The sequence below is a fragment of the Lonchura striata genome, chromosome 3 (genome assembly GCF_046129695.1).
Source record: "Lonchura striata isolate bLonStr1 chromosome 3, bLonStr1.mat, whole genome shotgun sequence".
NCBI lineage: Eukaryota > Metazoa > Chordata > Aves > Passeriformes > Estrildidae > Lonchura > Lonchura striata.
The window spans coordinates 98489768-98506928 of record NC_134605.1 but is presented as its reverse complement, the minus strand read 5'-3'; the positions used below and the strand labels follow the sequence as shown (position 1 = coordinate 98506928).

General features: G+C 37.0%; 1 protein-coding gene and 1 long non-coding RNA gene across 3 annotated transcripts in view; one reads left to right on the top strand and one right to left on the bottom strand.

Moving 5' to 3' along the window:
* Window positions 1-17161, top strand: part of MBOAT2 (membrane bound glycerophospholipid O-acyltransferase 2) — a 92048-nt gene that overhangs the window by 47775 nt on the left and 27112 nt on the right. For both annotated transcript variants that reach the window (XM_077782417.1, XM_021525441.2), the window contains 2 exons: window positions 9238-9333; window positions 13229-13284. In XM_077782417.1, the coding sequence (XP_077638543.1) occupies window positions 13233-13284 (52 nt within the window). In that variant the 5' untranslated portion in view covers window positions 9238-9333; window positions 13229-13232. The remainder of the gene's footprint in view (window positions 1-9237; window positions 9334-13228; window positions 13285-17161) is intronic.
* LOC144246078 (uncharacterized) overlaps window positions 12807-17161 on the bottom strand; it is a 35085-nt gene continuing 30730 nt past the window's right edge. Inside the window, exon 2 of the long non-coding RNA XR_013339762.1 lies at window positions 12807-12927. This is a non-coding gene — a long non-coding RNA (uncharacterized LOC144246078). The remainder of the gene's footprint in view (window positions 12928-17161) is intronic.

The window sequence follows — 17161 nt, the reverse complement described above, 5'->3', positions numbered from 1 at the left end:
ATTTAAAAAGGTATGGGTTATATAAATATGTGTAATATGTATATACATACTTGGGCAACACAGTTACTTTCTAATTTAAGATCATAAATATATCTTTGTGTAATATTGTTTGTGGTTGAAATAGGTCATAAGTGATTGTGCCATCACTTGGACTGTTGTTGAGTAGGTGTTTATTTTGCTGTGTTGTGTTTGTTTGTTATTGGCGGTTTTGTTAGTTTTGGGTTTTCCATTACTAACTGGAAGCATGAAAAATCTTCCAAAAATAAATGCAAGGTTTTTTCATAATGGGTTCATTGTTTTTTGTGGAATATCTCAAATTCATCCCCAGAAATAGTCATTAGTGTTTCTCACATGCAGAAGAAAAATCTACACAAAAATAGAAGTTGCTATCATCTATTCCTATGTCAGGCTTCATCACTGAGCAAAGAAAATGGAGCTACCCACAGGTTTTCTCCTGGCTGAGAGCAGGAAGCCGCTGATTTAGGTCTCTGCGTGTGTTTCTGCAGGACCATATGACAAATACTGTGACAGTGGTGACGTTGATGCATCATGTGAATGTTATATACATCGGCATGCATTGATTAAAGGGTGCAGAAGATAGGACATTGTAGCAGTGCTTTAACTTAGCTGGGGGATGGGGACTGGAAAGAAATTAAACAAATCATCTGAAGGGATAGGTCTTTCCAGGTTAGAGGAATGTTAAACATTGGAGAAAAGCAGGCATTTCATTTATGCTATATTTTAATAAAATTGTGTTTTTCAGAAATGGTTTTCTTTGTCTCAGAAGTGTTTTATTGCAGCCATTATGCTGTTCAAAATGTGTGTCTGATTGCAAGATGGTGTAAATAGCTTAGCAAGGTATAGGGCTGCAGTGTTGGTGCTGGTCTGACCAGCTGTGGGACTTGCAGTTGATTCAGTACCGTTCTGGAAACAAAGAATTGTTTGATTCCTTCCTAGAGGCAAGGCAAGAAATAGGGTGGGAAATATAAACACCATCATCCCCTCTAATAAAATAGCTCTGTAGGGCATTTTGTTTTGAGACATGGTTTAAAAGAAAATGCAGCTGTGTTAGGTTGTTAGCACAAACTCCTGGCTTTCCTTTGGTCTTGGAGTCATTAAAATACTTAGTTTTTGTAACTAAATCTGATTCCTGTGGCCTTTTGTTTTGCATGCTGCTTGCAGGGAGTTGGGTTGTTTATTAATCTGCTGGCTGCCCTGTGTACTGATTCTGGCTGCACAACCACCTTCTCAGCAAATCCTATCCCGTATGTTCCCCAGCTGCTGCCATCCTTAACACATGCAGGAAATGTCTCCTGGCTGGCTGAACACAAATTGCAGCTGGCATCACCTCAAGGCTGAGCAAACCTGGCCTCTCTCTCCTGTGGCAGTGTTGCAGCCACATGGGTTCTCTGCCTCGGTTGTATCTCAAGGTGAAGATGTGGGGCTGCAGCAGAGACTGGAGGGCTGAGGCAGCTGGGAATCTGCTCCTTCCCCACAGAACGTGGGCATGTGCATGGGGCACAAGGGGGTGTGTAGCTGGAGCAGGGTGATGAGTGGGTGAATGGAAATAACAGCTCCCTCTTATCTTCCTCCAAGATGATACTTGCCAAGTGCCGAGTTAACAGCAGTGATGGGCTTAATGATTGACCTTGCTATTGTTTTGCCATCAGAGAATTTGTTGTGTTAAACTACATGTGAGTTCTTATATAAAGCTTCCTGGTCCAATGGAATAGAATTATCACAAAATATTTTGTACTTAGCAGTTCTAGTTTATCGTTTCTAAACCATTATGACTGTTAGGCCTTTAAAATAGCACTTCCAGTAGTCCCATTATTGTCAATGTTCTGTAATTACATTTTTATTTCCTTAAAAATACTCAGAAGTTGTGTTGGTTTCCTAATAGGAGACTGTTTTCTGACTCTGTGGTCTATGGATTTCTGCTGGTTTGCAAAATTAATGATACTGGGCGCAGTTCTGGTGTTTGCAGAAAAATTACTTATGTATCACATAGAAGAAAGAGGAAGCATAAAATTACTTGCATGCTGTGATGCTGAAACATTCTAAAGCTAGGCAAATATTATGTAGAAAAATGAGTGAACAGATGAAAATTCACAGCACCAGCATGTCAGCTATTTGTTTTCCGAGTACTCATTTTTGTCTGAAGATCTTAAGATTCTACTTCCTTCATCAGGGTTTTGTAAGGCAGATTCCAGCATTGTGGAGTTCTGCATTTACAGATTTTATGTTGTGAAGCTGTTATGCTTTCTTCTTTGTGTTTTTAAGTGCTCTATACTATTGTCAACTTTTTGAAATGCAAAGGTTAGACTTGGTGCTCTTATCCGCATTGGTTACTGTTACACTTTCAAGTGATTGCAGAAATAGGGGTTGATATGACACAATATGGTTTTTCAAGTGAGAGAGAACTTAGGTGACCCCTCATGTCTCATCTCAGTTTAACATTAAATTTTTGACATAGTCAACTTCAGCTCTCAGCTTTGAGTTTTCTAGGGGATCAAGTATCTTTTTTGTTTCCACCTTTCCTAGTTCTGTGTTCCTTTTGGAGTCTTACAGGAAGAATGAATCACACAATATGTTCCTTCCATTCCAAGGAAGTCATGAAAGCACCCTCCCTCCTGCCTGTCTTCTGTTTCAGATGATGTTTCTATCATTAATGAGAGTCTGAAACTGGTCTCCTTGTCCTTCAGATATTGCAGAATTGAAGGGAGCAGGGGGAGAGGTTGGAAAGCAAGAGAATGTAACGTTAGGAAGCATGTGGAAGATCTGAAGTGTTTTTGCTTGCATTTTTGACAAGAATATCTGTGTTGCATTTGTCATGTATTAATGTTGCATTTGGAATATGGCCTGTAGCTATAACTGGAATGATCATTTAATTTAGCTTGGTAAAGATTTACTTTACCAAACCATTATGTAGCAAAACATCAAAATACATTAGTCAAGTGATAATGTCAGCAGTGGATCTGGAGTAAACAAACAGTCCAGCCACCACAAATGGTTCTGGGACAGTTGGGCTAATGAATCCTCATGTACCCAGCCTTTGTGTCTGTTTGTGTGCAGGACACAGAGGGGCCTGGGTGGTGTTTTCCCTATGGCTGAACAAAACCTGGGCCCTTGGGCACTGCCAGACAGACAGGCCAGGCTGCTGGAGGCTGGTGCAGCCCTCCTGTCCTGGGTTGGATCTAAACATTGGAGAACTCTGTCCACTTGTCAAATTTACTTTAAAATGGCTGTCAGACCCAAAATCTTCATCTGAGGGTTGCTAATGGGTGTACTGTGATAGATTGCTTATTACCAAAGCATGATGGTCTGAATGCTTCCTTCTCTGGAAATGGCTCATAGACAGCCTTGTTTTGTCATTTTGTTTGTTGTTTGTTTCAATGCATTTTGGCTCTCCACTTGAAGTAATCAGAAGGGACAGATTGGTTTATGTATCAAAAGCTTCTGAGTGGGCAGAAGGATTAATATTGCTTGTATTTTAGAGGCACACACACTCTGAGGGTGTTATTGTTTACATCATAAAACTGATCAATTTCCTAAGAAATACCAATTATGTATGTCAATAAGTGTCAATCATACATAAAAAAATTGTAAATAGGCAACTCTTTTTGGTGTGAAAAAGCAGGCTGAGCAGAGTAGCTTACCTTGCAGCTCTCAGATAGTCAAAACTAAGCTAATTCTAATCAATATTTCTGTTGGTTTGTGCTGGATGATTGCAGAATTACATATTTAGCTTTGACACTTTGGACCTTTTTTGATGTATATTTTTCCCTTTGAATTTTTTTAATTATATGTTCTAACTTCACAGAGTTGAATTTCTCTGTGTGAACAATGCAAACTGATTATGATCATTAGAATTGAAAAATAATATAGCTGGATTTTAATAAGAATTCAGTTCTGACCTAGAGGCAAGAACTTAAAATTTTTAGGGTTTTTTTTGTTTTGTTTTTTAATTTGGCATAATCTGTAAGAAAGCAAATAAGCAAACCCATGCAGCAGCTTTCAGCACAGCGCTTGGGAAAACTCAGAGGCTATTCTGTCACCTTTTCTAAAAATCAATGCAGTATAATGCATGGTGTTTAGGTATGCCTTTTGAAATTGAATAATTACACATTTAAAGAAAAAAAAGTACTTTTCTGAATGTAGTGGAAGAAGTAGATCTTGACTGGACATGAAGCCTTTATTTCAAGGCTAAATCTGTAGAATATGCCAACTAGCTGGTAAAAAAACACCCTGTGTTGATTGGTTTATTTAACTTTCTTCCAGCAAAATAGCATATTGTGCTGTTGTCCTTCTACTGCATGAGAAGAGCCTAAAATAACAAAAGCTGTTATGACATTTCTCAAAGCCTGCCTTTGTCAAGGTCACAGTTCTATATTTGCTGCATTTTGTGCAAACAGAGATAGGTATGGTAGGAATGTAATTTTAGAACTAAGATGCTGAGTCCCCCAAAAGTGTAAAATGAAAATCCAACTCCCATGCCTTGTTATGCAAAAACATAACATACATTGTCTTATTGTTAGCCTGGATCTGCGTGCTGCTCAGCTTGCTCTTCAGCAGATAGATACAAAGCTCTAGAATTAACCTGTGGATTCTTTCTTGACTAGCAACCCAAAATTTCTGAGAAACACAGGTAAAAGATGGGGATTCTGCCTTTAAACTGCATATGTAATTTTTATATTCTTTATATATCTTTATAAATCTCTATATATTTTTATATTCCACATATTAAATATGTGGAAGCTTTATATAAGTGGGTTCTGCTGGCTCATTCAGTTCTACCGAATTTATGTTGGGTTATGCTGGAGATGTTGAGATTAACAGTTCTTACTCTCTTTCTCAAGTGTATTTGGAACAACAGAGGCTGGTAAAGATGAGGGTGTGCTTTGGAGCCAGAAGTTGATACAGGTGTAGTATACTGAGGGTTATTAAACATGTGGTTAATATGTTTGAATCTGGCTGGGTCTATGCTGATGGTAGGTGTGGGAGAACACTGGGAAGCAACTTCTGTGCTTGTTCTGCTCGTCTGCTTTCCTGGGCATCTGTGAGTTCCTGCTGTGGAAGGACACAGTTCTGGATTCTGGGCTAGATGGACACTTCGTATGAGCCTTTATGTCCTCCTGTTACACATGATGTACTGGGCAGGATGGCTGCTGTATGTCCTGCTTTTGACTGGACAAGGTTATTTTCTTCCTAGTAGCTGGTGCATTGCTGTGCTTGGGTTTTAGTATGAGAATAGTGTTGATAACACACTGATATTTTGGTTGTGGCTAGGTAATGCTTATGCATGTCAGTTGGCTGTGCTCTGCCAGTGAGGAGGTGCACAAGCAGCTGTGAGGAAGCATAGCCAGGACAGCTGTCCTGAGCTGGCCAGAGGGATATTCCATACCATAGAGTGACATGGTCGTTGTATAAACTGGGGGGAGTTGCCTGGAAGGGGTCTGATCTGCTCCTCAGTAAGCAAATTGTGAGCAGTTGTACTGTGCATCACTTTTCTCTTGGGTTCTGTTACTTGTCCTTCCTCTCCCTGTAATTTCAATTATTATTATCAGTATTAGCATATTTATTACTATGATACCTAGTTGTACTTAATAAATTCTCTTATCTGAACCCATGATGTTCACATTTTCTTTCTACTTCTCCCTTTCCCCGTGGGTGGTGGGTGTATGGTGGAAGCAGTGAGGGAGTGGCTTCCAGGTGGAGCTAAACCATGATGCTGTGTCATGTGGAGTGAAATTGTAAGGTGACACTGGATGAAAATGCTTTGCCTGTAGGGACAAAAAATAAATTGTTTAAACAAAATTCAACCACTTTGTACTGAAATGAGCAATTCTGGGGTGAATGTTGTGTTGGCTGTGCGCTAAACTTGTGAGGACAATAAAAAAGAGGGGTACAGGGATGAGATTGAAGTTTTCTGCATTAGCAGAATGGTGTTTCAGGAGTAATTCTGAAATAATGTCAGCAGTAGAAAGTGGAATAGAAAGTGCATATCAAATTCATCAGGATGTTTTGAGATTAGAGGAAAGTTCATGTAATGGGAAGGAACAAACCCTCTATATCTCTGTGTGTTTATATATATTTATATATTTTTATATATATTTATATATTTATATATATATCTGCACACATGTAGATAGAATTATGCTGTTTGGTTTTATATGTAGCCACACAGGTAAAAATTCCTGATATGTATGTTGCTTAATGTGAGTTGTCAGAAAATGACTAGACAAAAAATAGTGAATAGGACAATTTATTTTATTTGCCAATAAGAGATTAATTTGCCTTTTTAAAAAAATATAATTAAATGGATATTCTTATGATGAATGCATTCTGTAAAGAAGTACACGGAGCTGCTGCTTACTTAGTATTTTCTATATATTTTAATATTTATGTGTATAATTTAAGGTACTTCATTTATAATACATTAGAATATACTTTTGAAAAACATTGAGTAGTTTACTTGACTTATTTCTTTTTAAAGAAAAGATAAAATTTTATGGGTAGAACATACTGCATCCTGTTTTTAGTGTTCTGAGATGTTAAAAATTGTAAGGAATTGAAATATTATATTACATACTTATACAGGAAAACCTCTTCTATGTAATAGGTTATCCAGTATTGTTTGCTTAATTTCTTTCTTTCTTTTTTTTTTTTTTAACTTTTAATCAGGAGTTAAACATATCACTGTTATGCTTTCTGGTACATGCTACAGTGTCTCCCAGATGTGTCTGAAGTTGGTGCATCTGTTGATAGATAAAGTAAGGCTGTATTGACAAAGATCCTGAGAATTAGTCTCAGAAATACTTAAATTAATGTTTTTGTGTCTTTGTTACATAATGCAGTGTTCATTGCAGGTCAGTTTGTATAAAAGTTACTTGTAATAATAACCATGTTGTGATGTGCTTGTAGCTGTTTGTCTTCAGTGTGACATACTTTAATCTTTCTGCTCCCAAGAACTTTATATAGTGAGAAGCAAGTATAGATAATACTGACTTTTAAGACCAATTGCTTTTCTACTGGTGGAGAAACTTGGGTAGAACTGTTGCATTTGTGTGACGCTTGTAATTAGCTGTGTAGTTCAGTAAAACTTGATGTGGTTGAGCTCTGCAAAACTTCAATCAATTTTCTTATCTAAGGGTTGATGAATGAATCATTGAAGAGAGCAAGAAACATGTACTAAGAGTACTCTAGAAAGTTCTCAAAACATTTTCAGATCCTATCTAATTTTTTTTTTAACTAAAGATGGATTTACATAAGAGTTAGGATGATCAGCAAGTTGCACTACAAACCTGCAGAAGAAACATCAGGAATGATGCAAGCTGTCATAAACCTTTTAAGTTTATTGAGGGGAGAACATATTGCTGCACTTTGCTTGGTGAAATTACATTTCTCATGAACAAGGGACGTGATGTGGCATGACTAATGTGCAGAGATGCAGTTGGAAGTTGAAAAGCATTGTATGGATTGCAAGTTCCTGTGTTTTACTCATCAACTAAAAATTTGCAGTCTTCCAATCTGTGTGTAACTTGGAACTGTGGCTGACATAGCTGGAAGATAGTTAAGATTCATAGTTGTGTTTGGTAAGTGCAACAGCAGCAAATTTCACTGCTCTGTCAGAAGACAGCTTTTGTTTTAGACTGAAATTTGGAATCAAATTGTGAAGTTTAAGGTGTTTTATATTTCTTTCTTCCATTTCTGTACTTCAACTTCAGTGTGAGTATTAACTGAATGTTGTGAGAAACCCCTACCATGTTGGTCATGATGACTATTATTTATTTTGTGGACTTGTGGATTAGTTGGAATTGAATTTTAAAGGACATCTAGTCCACCCTGCAAGGAACATCTTCAATTTGATCAGGTTGTTCAGAGCCCTATTCAACCTGACCTTGAATGTTTCCAGGGATGGGGCATCCCATCACCTCTCTGGACAACCTGTGCCAGCATATTCTTACTATAAGCATTTTTGTACCAGTTAGTCACCCAGTATAATACTGTTTCTGAATTATGAATGTTAATGAAAACAGAAAATAAACTGTGGCTGAAACAGACCATCTAAATTTTTTTTAACCAAAGCATATGTAATTTAATGGCATATAATGTAATCTATAATTTCAAAGTTGGATGCTTTAAAATATTAAATGGTTTATTTATAACACATTTTTCAATTAAAGGTTAAACTGCAAATGTCAGATTGAGGAATAGTTTCTAAGACCTTAGATTTTCTTAACGAATTTTTGCAAAATATTTATCTGGAAAAGAAAGTCATGTTCCAAAGCTGTCTTGCAGTGTCCCTCACTAGTTCACCTAATCTTGGCTGTGATTTTCAGTTTGTTGAATGAGTATTTTAATTCTAACTGGATTTTGGATGCATTATACAGTGTGCTGCAGGGATTGCACATCAGTCTTGTGAACATGAAATACAGACTGTACAGTTCATACATTAAACACCTAAAGGATTAGTGAAGGTCCTGCTGGCATTCACTGTCCTTTTGGACTTCAAAGAATCCCTGGCAGATTTTATGAGGTGTATTGGCAAATCAGTTGTCACTAGTGCGTTGTAGAGAAAATGGTATGTAAAACTAATTTTATCATACATGTAACACTTTCATAAGGTAGTTTGTATATGTGGTTTTTCTTACCTTTGCTCAGGATCAGCTTAATAGAAGACAAAAGACATCCTGTTCATTTTTCACTCCACTGTGTTTTAATATGTGCATTTGAAAATTACTTGCCTTTTCCAGTTCTTTTGAAAACAGCAGCAATACGATTTGTGGTACTGAATTTTGAATGCATAGCAGTACATGCAAAGGAAATTATTTGGTGTATAATTTTCCAAACTTCTATGCTCGTACAGACAAAAATTAACTCTGAACTACAAAACAAAACCAACAACTTTAACAGATTAATTTTCTCTTTATAGAACTTCCAGTTTTTGCAGTGGCGCTTACAATTATAGATTCTAGGCTTTATGTGGATAAATATTTTGGCTACTGACAATAGAATTTATATGGTCATACTGCACACTTTCAAATAAAAAAGTATGTGCTTGCATGGAATAAGCATTACCAAAAAAACTTCAGTCAGAATAAAAGTGTAATTACAGATTCCTATTACGTAATATTTTTTAGAAATAATTGGAGATCAAGCTCTATTGAAAATGTACTTTACTCAGTGGAGAAATGTTTGATTTTTAATTGAAATTTTCCCCCATTGTCTTTCCAGGTATTGCTTTGTTTTCGCTTTAGGATACCTCACTGTGTGCCAAATTACTAGGGTGTATATCTTTGATTATGGACAGTATTCTGCTGATTTTTCTGGGTAAGGAGAAAAATAATCTTCCTATCTTTTCCTCCTAAGTGATACCGTGTCTGTTGATGTAGGAGATTTTTTAATGCTTGCTTCCCACCCCCACCCCCACCTGCCCCTAGATTAATTGCATCAACCTTTAAAACTCTGGGAGAAAGCTGAGCATGTATGTGTGTATTGGCACACATGCAAATATATAAGTATGCTTTAATCAGACAAACTGGGAATTTTTGTGAACAATTGTTCTTGTTAGAACCACTAACATGTTAATCTATTGCCTCTTGTCCCTGTCTTAATGGTACAAAGGATTTGGTAGCTATGGGATTTTTTTCTCTGATTTTTCCATTAAAGTGTCTGCTACCATCCTTGACAGCATGATGAACCTTGAATTGTGTCTGGTGTACTTACTTGCCTGGCACAGTCTGATAGCACTTTTTGAGGAAAATCTGAACGTTTTATGGAATTTAGCTTTTAGCTTCTTTCTTCTTTCCTTTTATGTTAGATGTTCCAGAAGGAGAAAGCTAAGGAGACAGGCATCTGGATGTCGAGATAGTCACAGAGACCTTGGAAACAGAAAGTTTTGTCTCTGTGTGCCCTCATATTATATCTTGAACTTATACCTGTATTTGACTTGAACTGTATAGGAGCAAAACAGAATTAAATGGGCAAAACAAAAATAAACCATGTTGGTAATTCTTCTTTCTGCTGCAGACATAGAGTAGTGAAGTACAAACAAGTTTCTTACAAACAAGTTGGCTACTGTGATAATGTTTTTGTTGATTTAAAGGAGAATGTATATTCTGTGTTGGGGGGGGGGAAGAGATGAGGAGTATTTGCTGGTCTGCTTAAAATAATGCATTAAGTACTTTCCAGGGATACTGTGAATGGCAGTGGTCTTTGTAGTTTAGCATAACCTGTGATAGAATTGTACTTGATAGCCTTGTTACTTTTAAGTCTTTATTGGTAACAGGCATGTAGTCCAGAAAATTAACTTGTAGGCTGAAGCCAAAAGCTCTTATGGGTGAATTAATATTTTCTGCCATCTTTATCTTCTTATCTTCTAAAACATCTTTCTACATTTGTCTTAGATCCAAGTGTCTGCCTTCAAGCCAGATACTCAAGTTCCAATTGTAGTCAGCAGAGATGTGATGGATGTGGACAGTAGAGGCTGGAGGGCATTTCAGCTGACCCACCACTGTCTACCTGAGCGTGAACTGGGTCACTTGTCAGATGCCCCTGACTCTGGACTACATCTTCACTGGCTAGAATGAGAGCTTGCAACACAGTCACATGCATAAAGACACTAGATTTACTAATGCTGAATTTAATTTAATCATTACTAGTGAAACTCTTAATCCAGATGCTGTCCCTTCCAGTTCACTGTAGGGCCAAAGTGTACAACCCTGGCAGTGATCAAAGTTCTAAACTGACTGTGTAATTGCACTTTATTGTTCTCATTCTCAAAATAATTAGTAGTGCTTGAGCACACCATCGCTCAGATGGAACTGTACTGCTTTCAGATGTGGCTCTGATGGTTTGGTGGTTGCTCAGAGATTTCTGTTAGGTCTAAACACGTCCGAACATTCCCACATTCCATCCCTGGAGAAGTTCAAGGCCAGGTTGGATGGAGCAACCTGATCTAATTGAAGGTGTCTGCTCAGGGCCGGGGTGATGGAGGTAGATGATTTTCAGGGTCCCTTCCAACCCAAACCATTCCATGATTTATGAGCTCTGTGCTCTGGACAGAACTGTTCTGAAGCCTAGATCCAACTGTCTGATTGTACGCTTGAGATGGCAGATTTAAACCACCCTTTCATGCACCAATCTGGGAGCTTGATGTATGCACACCACATTAAATCTCTGGCATATGCATGTGCTCCCTTGACATGAGACAGCGATTACTTCCAAAAGAGGCAGAAAGAAAACTTTCTCTGGTTCTGGGAAAAGAAAGTAAGCTCAAAAAAACCCCTGAAGTTGCCTAACTAGCTGCTGAGCTCCAGTATGAGCAAGCTCTTCTAAAGATGTTGGCATGGATTTGTGTAGTGGTTAGCCCCAAAAGAGCTTTAATGTGTGTTTACCTAGATATTTCTCCTAGCATGCAGCGCTTGTCTGAGGTGCCCAAGCTGAGAAAATCTGCTCAAAATTTGAAGGAAGGTCTCAGTGAAGAAAGCTGGGGACACCTCATGCTGGAGATGTAATTGCTTGTGCAGAGCTGTGTGGTCCTGGCTGCAGTACTAAGAGATCCCAGCTGCCTCCTTTGCCTTTCTGCCAGCACCTAAAAGGGATTGTTAAAATCCTGCTTCACAGCCTCACTGTGCCAGGAAGGACTCTTCCTCTTTTAGTCTCTAGATTTTTGCTCCTCAGCCAAATATTTGATGATGCTGGAATAGCCATTTTAGGAGAAAAAAAAATATAGAATACCAGGGTCTGCTATGATAACAATGACAGATTTATCAGCTGGAATTAATGTAAGGGCTGACTGAGTTCCTCCTGAACTCCATCCTTCCACCAGGCAGGACTCATGCTGTCACATGTCTGCTTACAGAAGGAAAACCATTATGTTTAGAGTCAGCTGGGGATTTCTGCCAGCACTGGGCCTACAGATTAAATGCTAGAAAAAGATATGAGGGATTTACCAGACTATCTGTTCCTGTTTATTCTTCTTCCTTTATGACACTTGTGTGTCACTCTAGTCTTGATATCAGGATTTTGGGGCACTGGTAGTACCGTAGAAATTTTTTTCCCCTGATTGCATGTTGAGGATTGGGAATAATTGTGTGCTTTGAAACCATTTTAACCATTACCCAAAAAGAAAATCAATTTGATGGACTGAAGCATATGGCAAAATACTGCCTTGTTAATGAAGGAGGACTTGGTGGCTTTTGGATTTGTGTTTCTGTGCCAACTTAATATGTTATAAAAATGCCAAGTGCACTCAAGACATGAACAAAACTAAGTGCCCATTGTACAGCATTATTATTTTATTGTGAGGGTTTTTTGTTTGTTTGTTTGTTTTGGTTTTGTTTTTTTTTTATTTGGTCATTGTTTTTGGTTTTTTGGTTTGTGGGGTTTTTTTGTCTCCAGCTTGTATACTTATAGGCAAATTCAACCCCTGATGTGTTTGAGATCTGATTTAAAAATTAAATTTCTAAATTGTTGTAGTTTACTTTATGCATTCCCCATTGCTTCCCTACCACAGGAAGGGGGTTCATAATGTTGAGATTCACATCAGACAAAAGCTCTTAAATACTATGAAAATGGTATCATTTCTCAATACAAAACTGACTTGGCTAGCCAGGGCAGAGTATTTCTTGCACAGTTTGAGATTCAGTTAAGTATACCAAATTCAGAACAAAGTGAACACTGAGCTGGCATAATTATGCTGGGTTTTTGTTTTGCCAGGTATGTTTACTTGGAGCAAATAATAGTTCTTGATGGAAAAATCAAAGATAGGATCAATGTTAGTAGAAACCATGAAAGTGAACTGCATAGCTAAATAATTTATTTTAGTATTCAACCTCGCTATAATTTTCTTGTCCTTTGCTTATTGCTGTTGTATCTTGTGATGAATATAATTGGTCTGTCCTTTTTTCTTTACTCTTCTCCCTGTAAAAAAAAAGCTATGTTAGTAGAAAATAGATGTGAAACACTTCAGCTGTATTTGTAGAACCTAATGCAGCGATCAAAGACGTGTTATCAAATACTGCATTTAAGGCTTAAATTCTCATTGCATTGAAAGCTCAATGGTTTGAGTGACTAAACTAAACACTTTGTTCTTGCATTGAAGATGTTCCAGCTTAGAGTAGTTAACCTGGACTCCTAATATAAATTTCCCCTGGTATTTATAAGTGAAAGAAAATCCTGAATTTGTATCTAAATTGTTTTTTTCTTCCTTTTTTCATGACAGTCCAATGATGATAATTACACAGAAGATCACTAGTTTGGCATTTGAGATTCATGATGGTAAGATTTCTTTACTGCGTTTTATTTTCCATACAAAATAAATTTTACCAAAGTTCATCACGAGTCAGTGAATTACTTTAGACCAGTTTTGTGTTTTAAGGCAAAATAAGTTTTTGTGTCTAATTGTTTCATTAATGCTAGTTAATGAAAGTACTGATAAATGTTGCTTGGACTCTACAGAAGCTCTTAAATGCTGACACTGTGCAGAAGATAGAACTTACCAGAAGACCAGTGACACTCTGCAGTCAATGTCTAAAGAGCAATGATATTCTTTTGGGCTGGGGTATTGATTGTGGGAGTTAACTAAAGAACTTCCAGATTCAGAGACCTCTGTTACTGGCAGATGGATAGAAAAAGCACGTCATTTCAATTGTTGAGCACCTTTTGTTGTAAAATGCTATTTCTTGAGCACTTCCCTAGTTTGTGCCATTTATGCAGAATTTTATAGAACCTTTGTGTGTTTCATTTTGTTTAGTATCATAATTACATTCACAGCTAACAGATTGTTGTGAACAGGGAGATTATCTAATTATGTTTGTCTTTTCTCCTGTCAGATGTATCCATCAGATAAGTGGGCCCTAGTTGTGACAGTGAATCCTAATGTTGGCTTTCATGGGTAGGATAGCTAGGTTTTTAGTTACCTCGAAATTCAGAGGAGTCAATTTCATTTAAAAGTTTGAAAATGTCATCTAATAAATCTGTCCAATTAGCTTGAATCACTTGGAGCTACAGATGTCAGTTGAAGATTTGGGAGTGTAGCTTCAGATACTTGGATCAAGACATCTGCTGTTCTGAAATTGCTTATTAACATTGTGCATGAAGTTTAAGGTGTTTCTGTCTCATATGCATCCTAGCTTTAGTGCTGTTGGTGCTTCATTTTTTTTCTGTTCTTGTTAAGTGTCATTGTCTAGAGAAGCCTGTGGGTGAAAACTTTCAAGAATATGAAAAGTTGGGGAAAGACCTTTTTAAAGTATTTTTGTATGAATGAAAATAAATAATGCTGGGCTTACGTAGCTGGTCAAAGACATTGATGTTTACCTTCCAAAGAAAATATATTCTGAAGCAGTAATTTTGCAAGCTATAATCAACTGTAATACAAATACAGAGGTTAGTGGAAATTCGGTTATTATAAGGAAGTAATAGTCCTAGTATTAAACATGAATGCTTCCTCTTACTATTATTTTGCTAGGGGAAAGAACTATTCTGAATTTGCTGACATCATGCACAAATAGTGGAGTGGTGGTATGGAACAAGCATGTGAGTGTTCCTGGCAATCTTGAGACAAATGTTTCATTTAGACAGTGCTATTCTTAACTTTCATCATGAACTAGATTAGATTTTTTCCCTACTTAAATTAATTCAGATAATTTGTATTTTCTTCCAGATTTCTTTATAGATACCACTGAATTTTCAATATAAGTCTTGAAATTTTGTTCCTTATTGACCTCTAAATTCTGTCAGCCCTTGAGGAGTAGCTAACAGTATATTGGAAAAAATTCTCTGGTTGTGTCTGCAGTTTAGCAGATTCCTTGAGTTGGATGGTTGTAGTTGCAGTTGTGAACATGACTTTGAAAAGTTGATGTGACTAATGTGAATTCAGAAGCAACTGATAGTCTGGTGTCATGAGATGATAAGAAAATATGTGCTGGGGAGACTAAGATTGCACTAAAGCAAAGTTTTTTAACCTTAGACAACCTAAAAGCGATCCTTCATGAAAAATTAATGAAAACAAGCCCTGCTGTCAGTGGGCTTTTGTTCACTGTACAAAGGTACATGCTTCCACTGGAAATTACTTAGAGGTATAGTGACAAGAGAAGAGATAATGTTGCAAATAATTCTAAGTGATTAATGGCACTCTGAGCTTCTAGTCACATCAGCTTGGCTATATTAATCAACAATTATTTTATTTTCTATCCTCATTTTTTTTTACCAGTATGTCCAAGGAATGTAATGAAAATAAACAGCTGAAAAAAAAAATGTTGCTGTATTAGAAGTTCCTGGTAAACTTCAAGACACCAGTGGTCGCTAGGTTGGTTTTTGGTAAAGGCCAGTCTTCTGGACTTGATCTTTCCATGGCAGCCAGTTTGTTGTCTTCAGCTGGGTTCATTTGAAAGTCCTGGATTGAACTAAATGTAGCCACAATGCCACTCACTCGTGCTGCATATTCAAGTGTTTGTCTAGCTAAGTGGATATGCTTGATTCCAAGCTGAAGACTAGTATATAATCCCATACACAAATAACAGCTACCCCTGTAACTGTTACACCCTTGTGCTCTGACTGTGAGGGATTTTTTAAGCAGGGAAATTAAGTGCATATGATTTGGACTTGATGATCCTTGAGGGTCCCTTCCAATTCAGCCTATTCTGTGATTCTGTACTTTAAGCTTGCTGTATGATACAAACATTACAGAAGTTTGCATGGACCACAAACTTACACCTGAAGAGATTTGGAATATGCCTTTCATGTATTCTGATCTACATATTAAACTTCACTCTTTGATAGCTCTTACCTTGCAACTCAAATGAGCAATACCAAAAATGAGTAGTCAGTCTGTTAAGATTTGGTTTGTATTTTTTGCTGATTACCCCTGGCATCTAACATGTATATTCTAAAGGCAGAAATGTTTTTATATAGTTTGGAAACTGCTGATATCCATATTAATTCGTTATGGCAAGATTTAGATTTATTTATGCAACACTACAGGTGAATAACAGAGTTAAGGGAGAAAAAGAAATTTGTGGCTGTTTAACAAAAAACATTGCTGTCTAATATTTCTGTTAATTATATCAGTGAAACTGCCATGGTGTGGTGCTGTTTTGGGGTTTTTATTTGGTAACTTGTTGCTTTCTTATTATGGTTAGGAGTTCCTTTTAATGCTCTATTTTATTTTTTTAAATGTACTCTCTCTTATGATAGCAACAGCATGGTGATTATTGTTTCAGTATCAGTTACCAAATTATTTTTTTATCATATGTGTCCTTAGTGGCTAAAGAAATTACATTGTATTTTTCCCCTTCTAAGTCTTCAGGTATAGTTTTGTGCCTGTTTTGCTTGTATGGCTCTCTGGATATGAAGACTTGTAAATTTTGTTGCTTTTTTTGTAGTTTTTTTCAATTTTGCTCAGTGGGCATTCTACCTATTTGCCTTTGTTGCTGCCAATGTAGTAATAACAACTAAAACTGTTATTGTCTGTCTTTGGATTTTAAAATATTTTAATAACAGCAAGCATTTGGGCTCAGCTGTTGATTCATTTCACAACTACAAAATTTACTGTAATTGTAACAGAGCCTGCAACAGGATTTATGTTTATTATTAACATATAGCCTGTGCCTTAGCATTATTAGTTACTGATCAGCCAGATTTCCATGCAAATATAAAAGTGGATATATTTAACCACAAAGCTGAGGTGATATGTTTGTAAGCACTGTTGTAGTGAGAGCTCAGAAGTAGTCAAAATATCCCATAATAAAGTCTTTGTGGCAGGGTAGTGGTGTGTGCCTAAGGGTGTTGGGTTTCTTACCATTAGGATATGGGCTCTTGAGAAAGAATGTAAGGATAGAACTTCCTTGTGATCTAGACCACTTAGGAAAAATTTGTAACTGATTATTTACATAATTCTTTTACCAAGGAAGGAACATAGGAATATTTCCTGCTGTACAGATGAGAAAATGGAGTTACAGTTGCCGAGTGACCAATTTGTTTCACCTCTCTAACAGATATTCGATAAAACCCATTTTCTCTAATCTCTGCTGTGTGCTTTGGTAGTAAGAAAGAGCTGCTTTGGGACAACAAAAGTAATTCTTAAATCCCCAAAGGAATGCTACAAAACCTCATGAGTTCCCTAGCAGCAGTGTGCTGCTGAAGTGGGAGTTCTTCA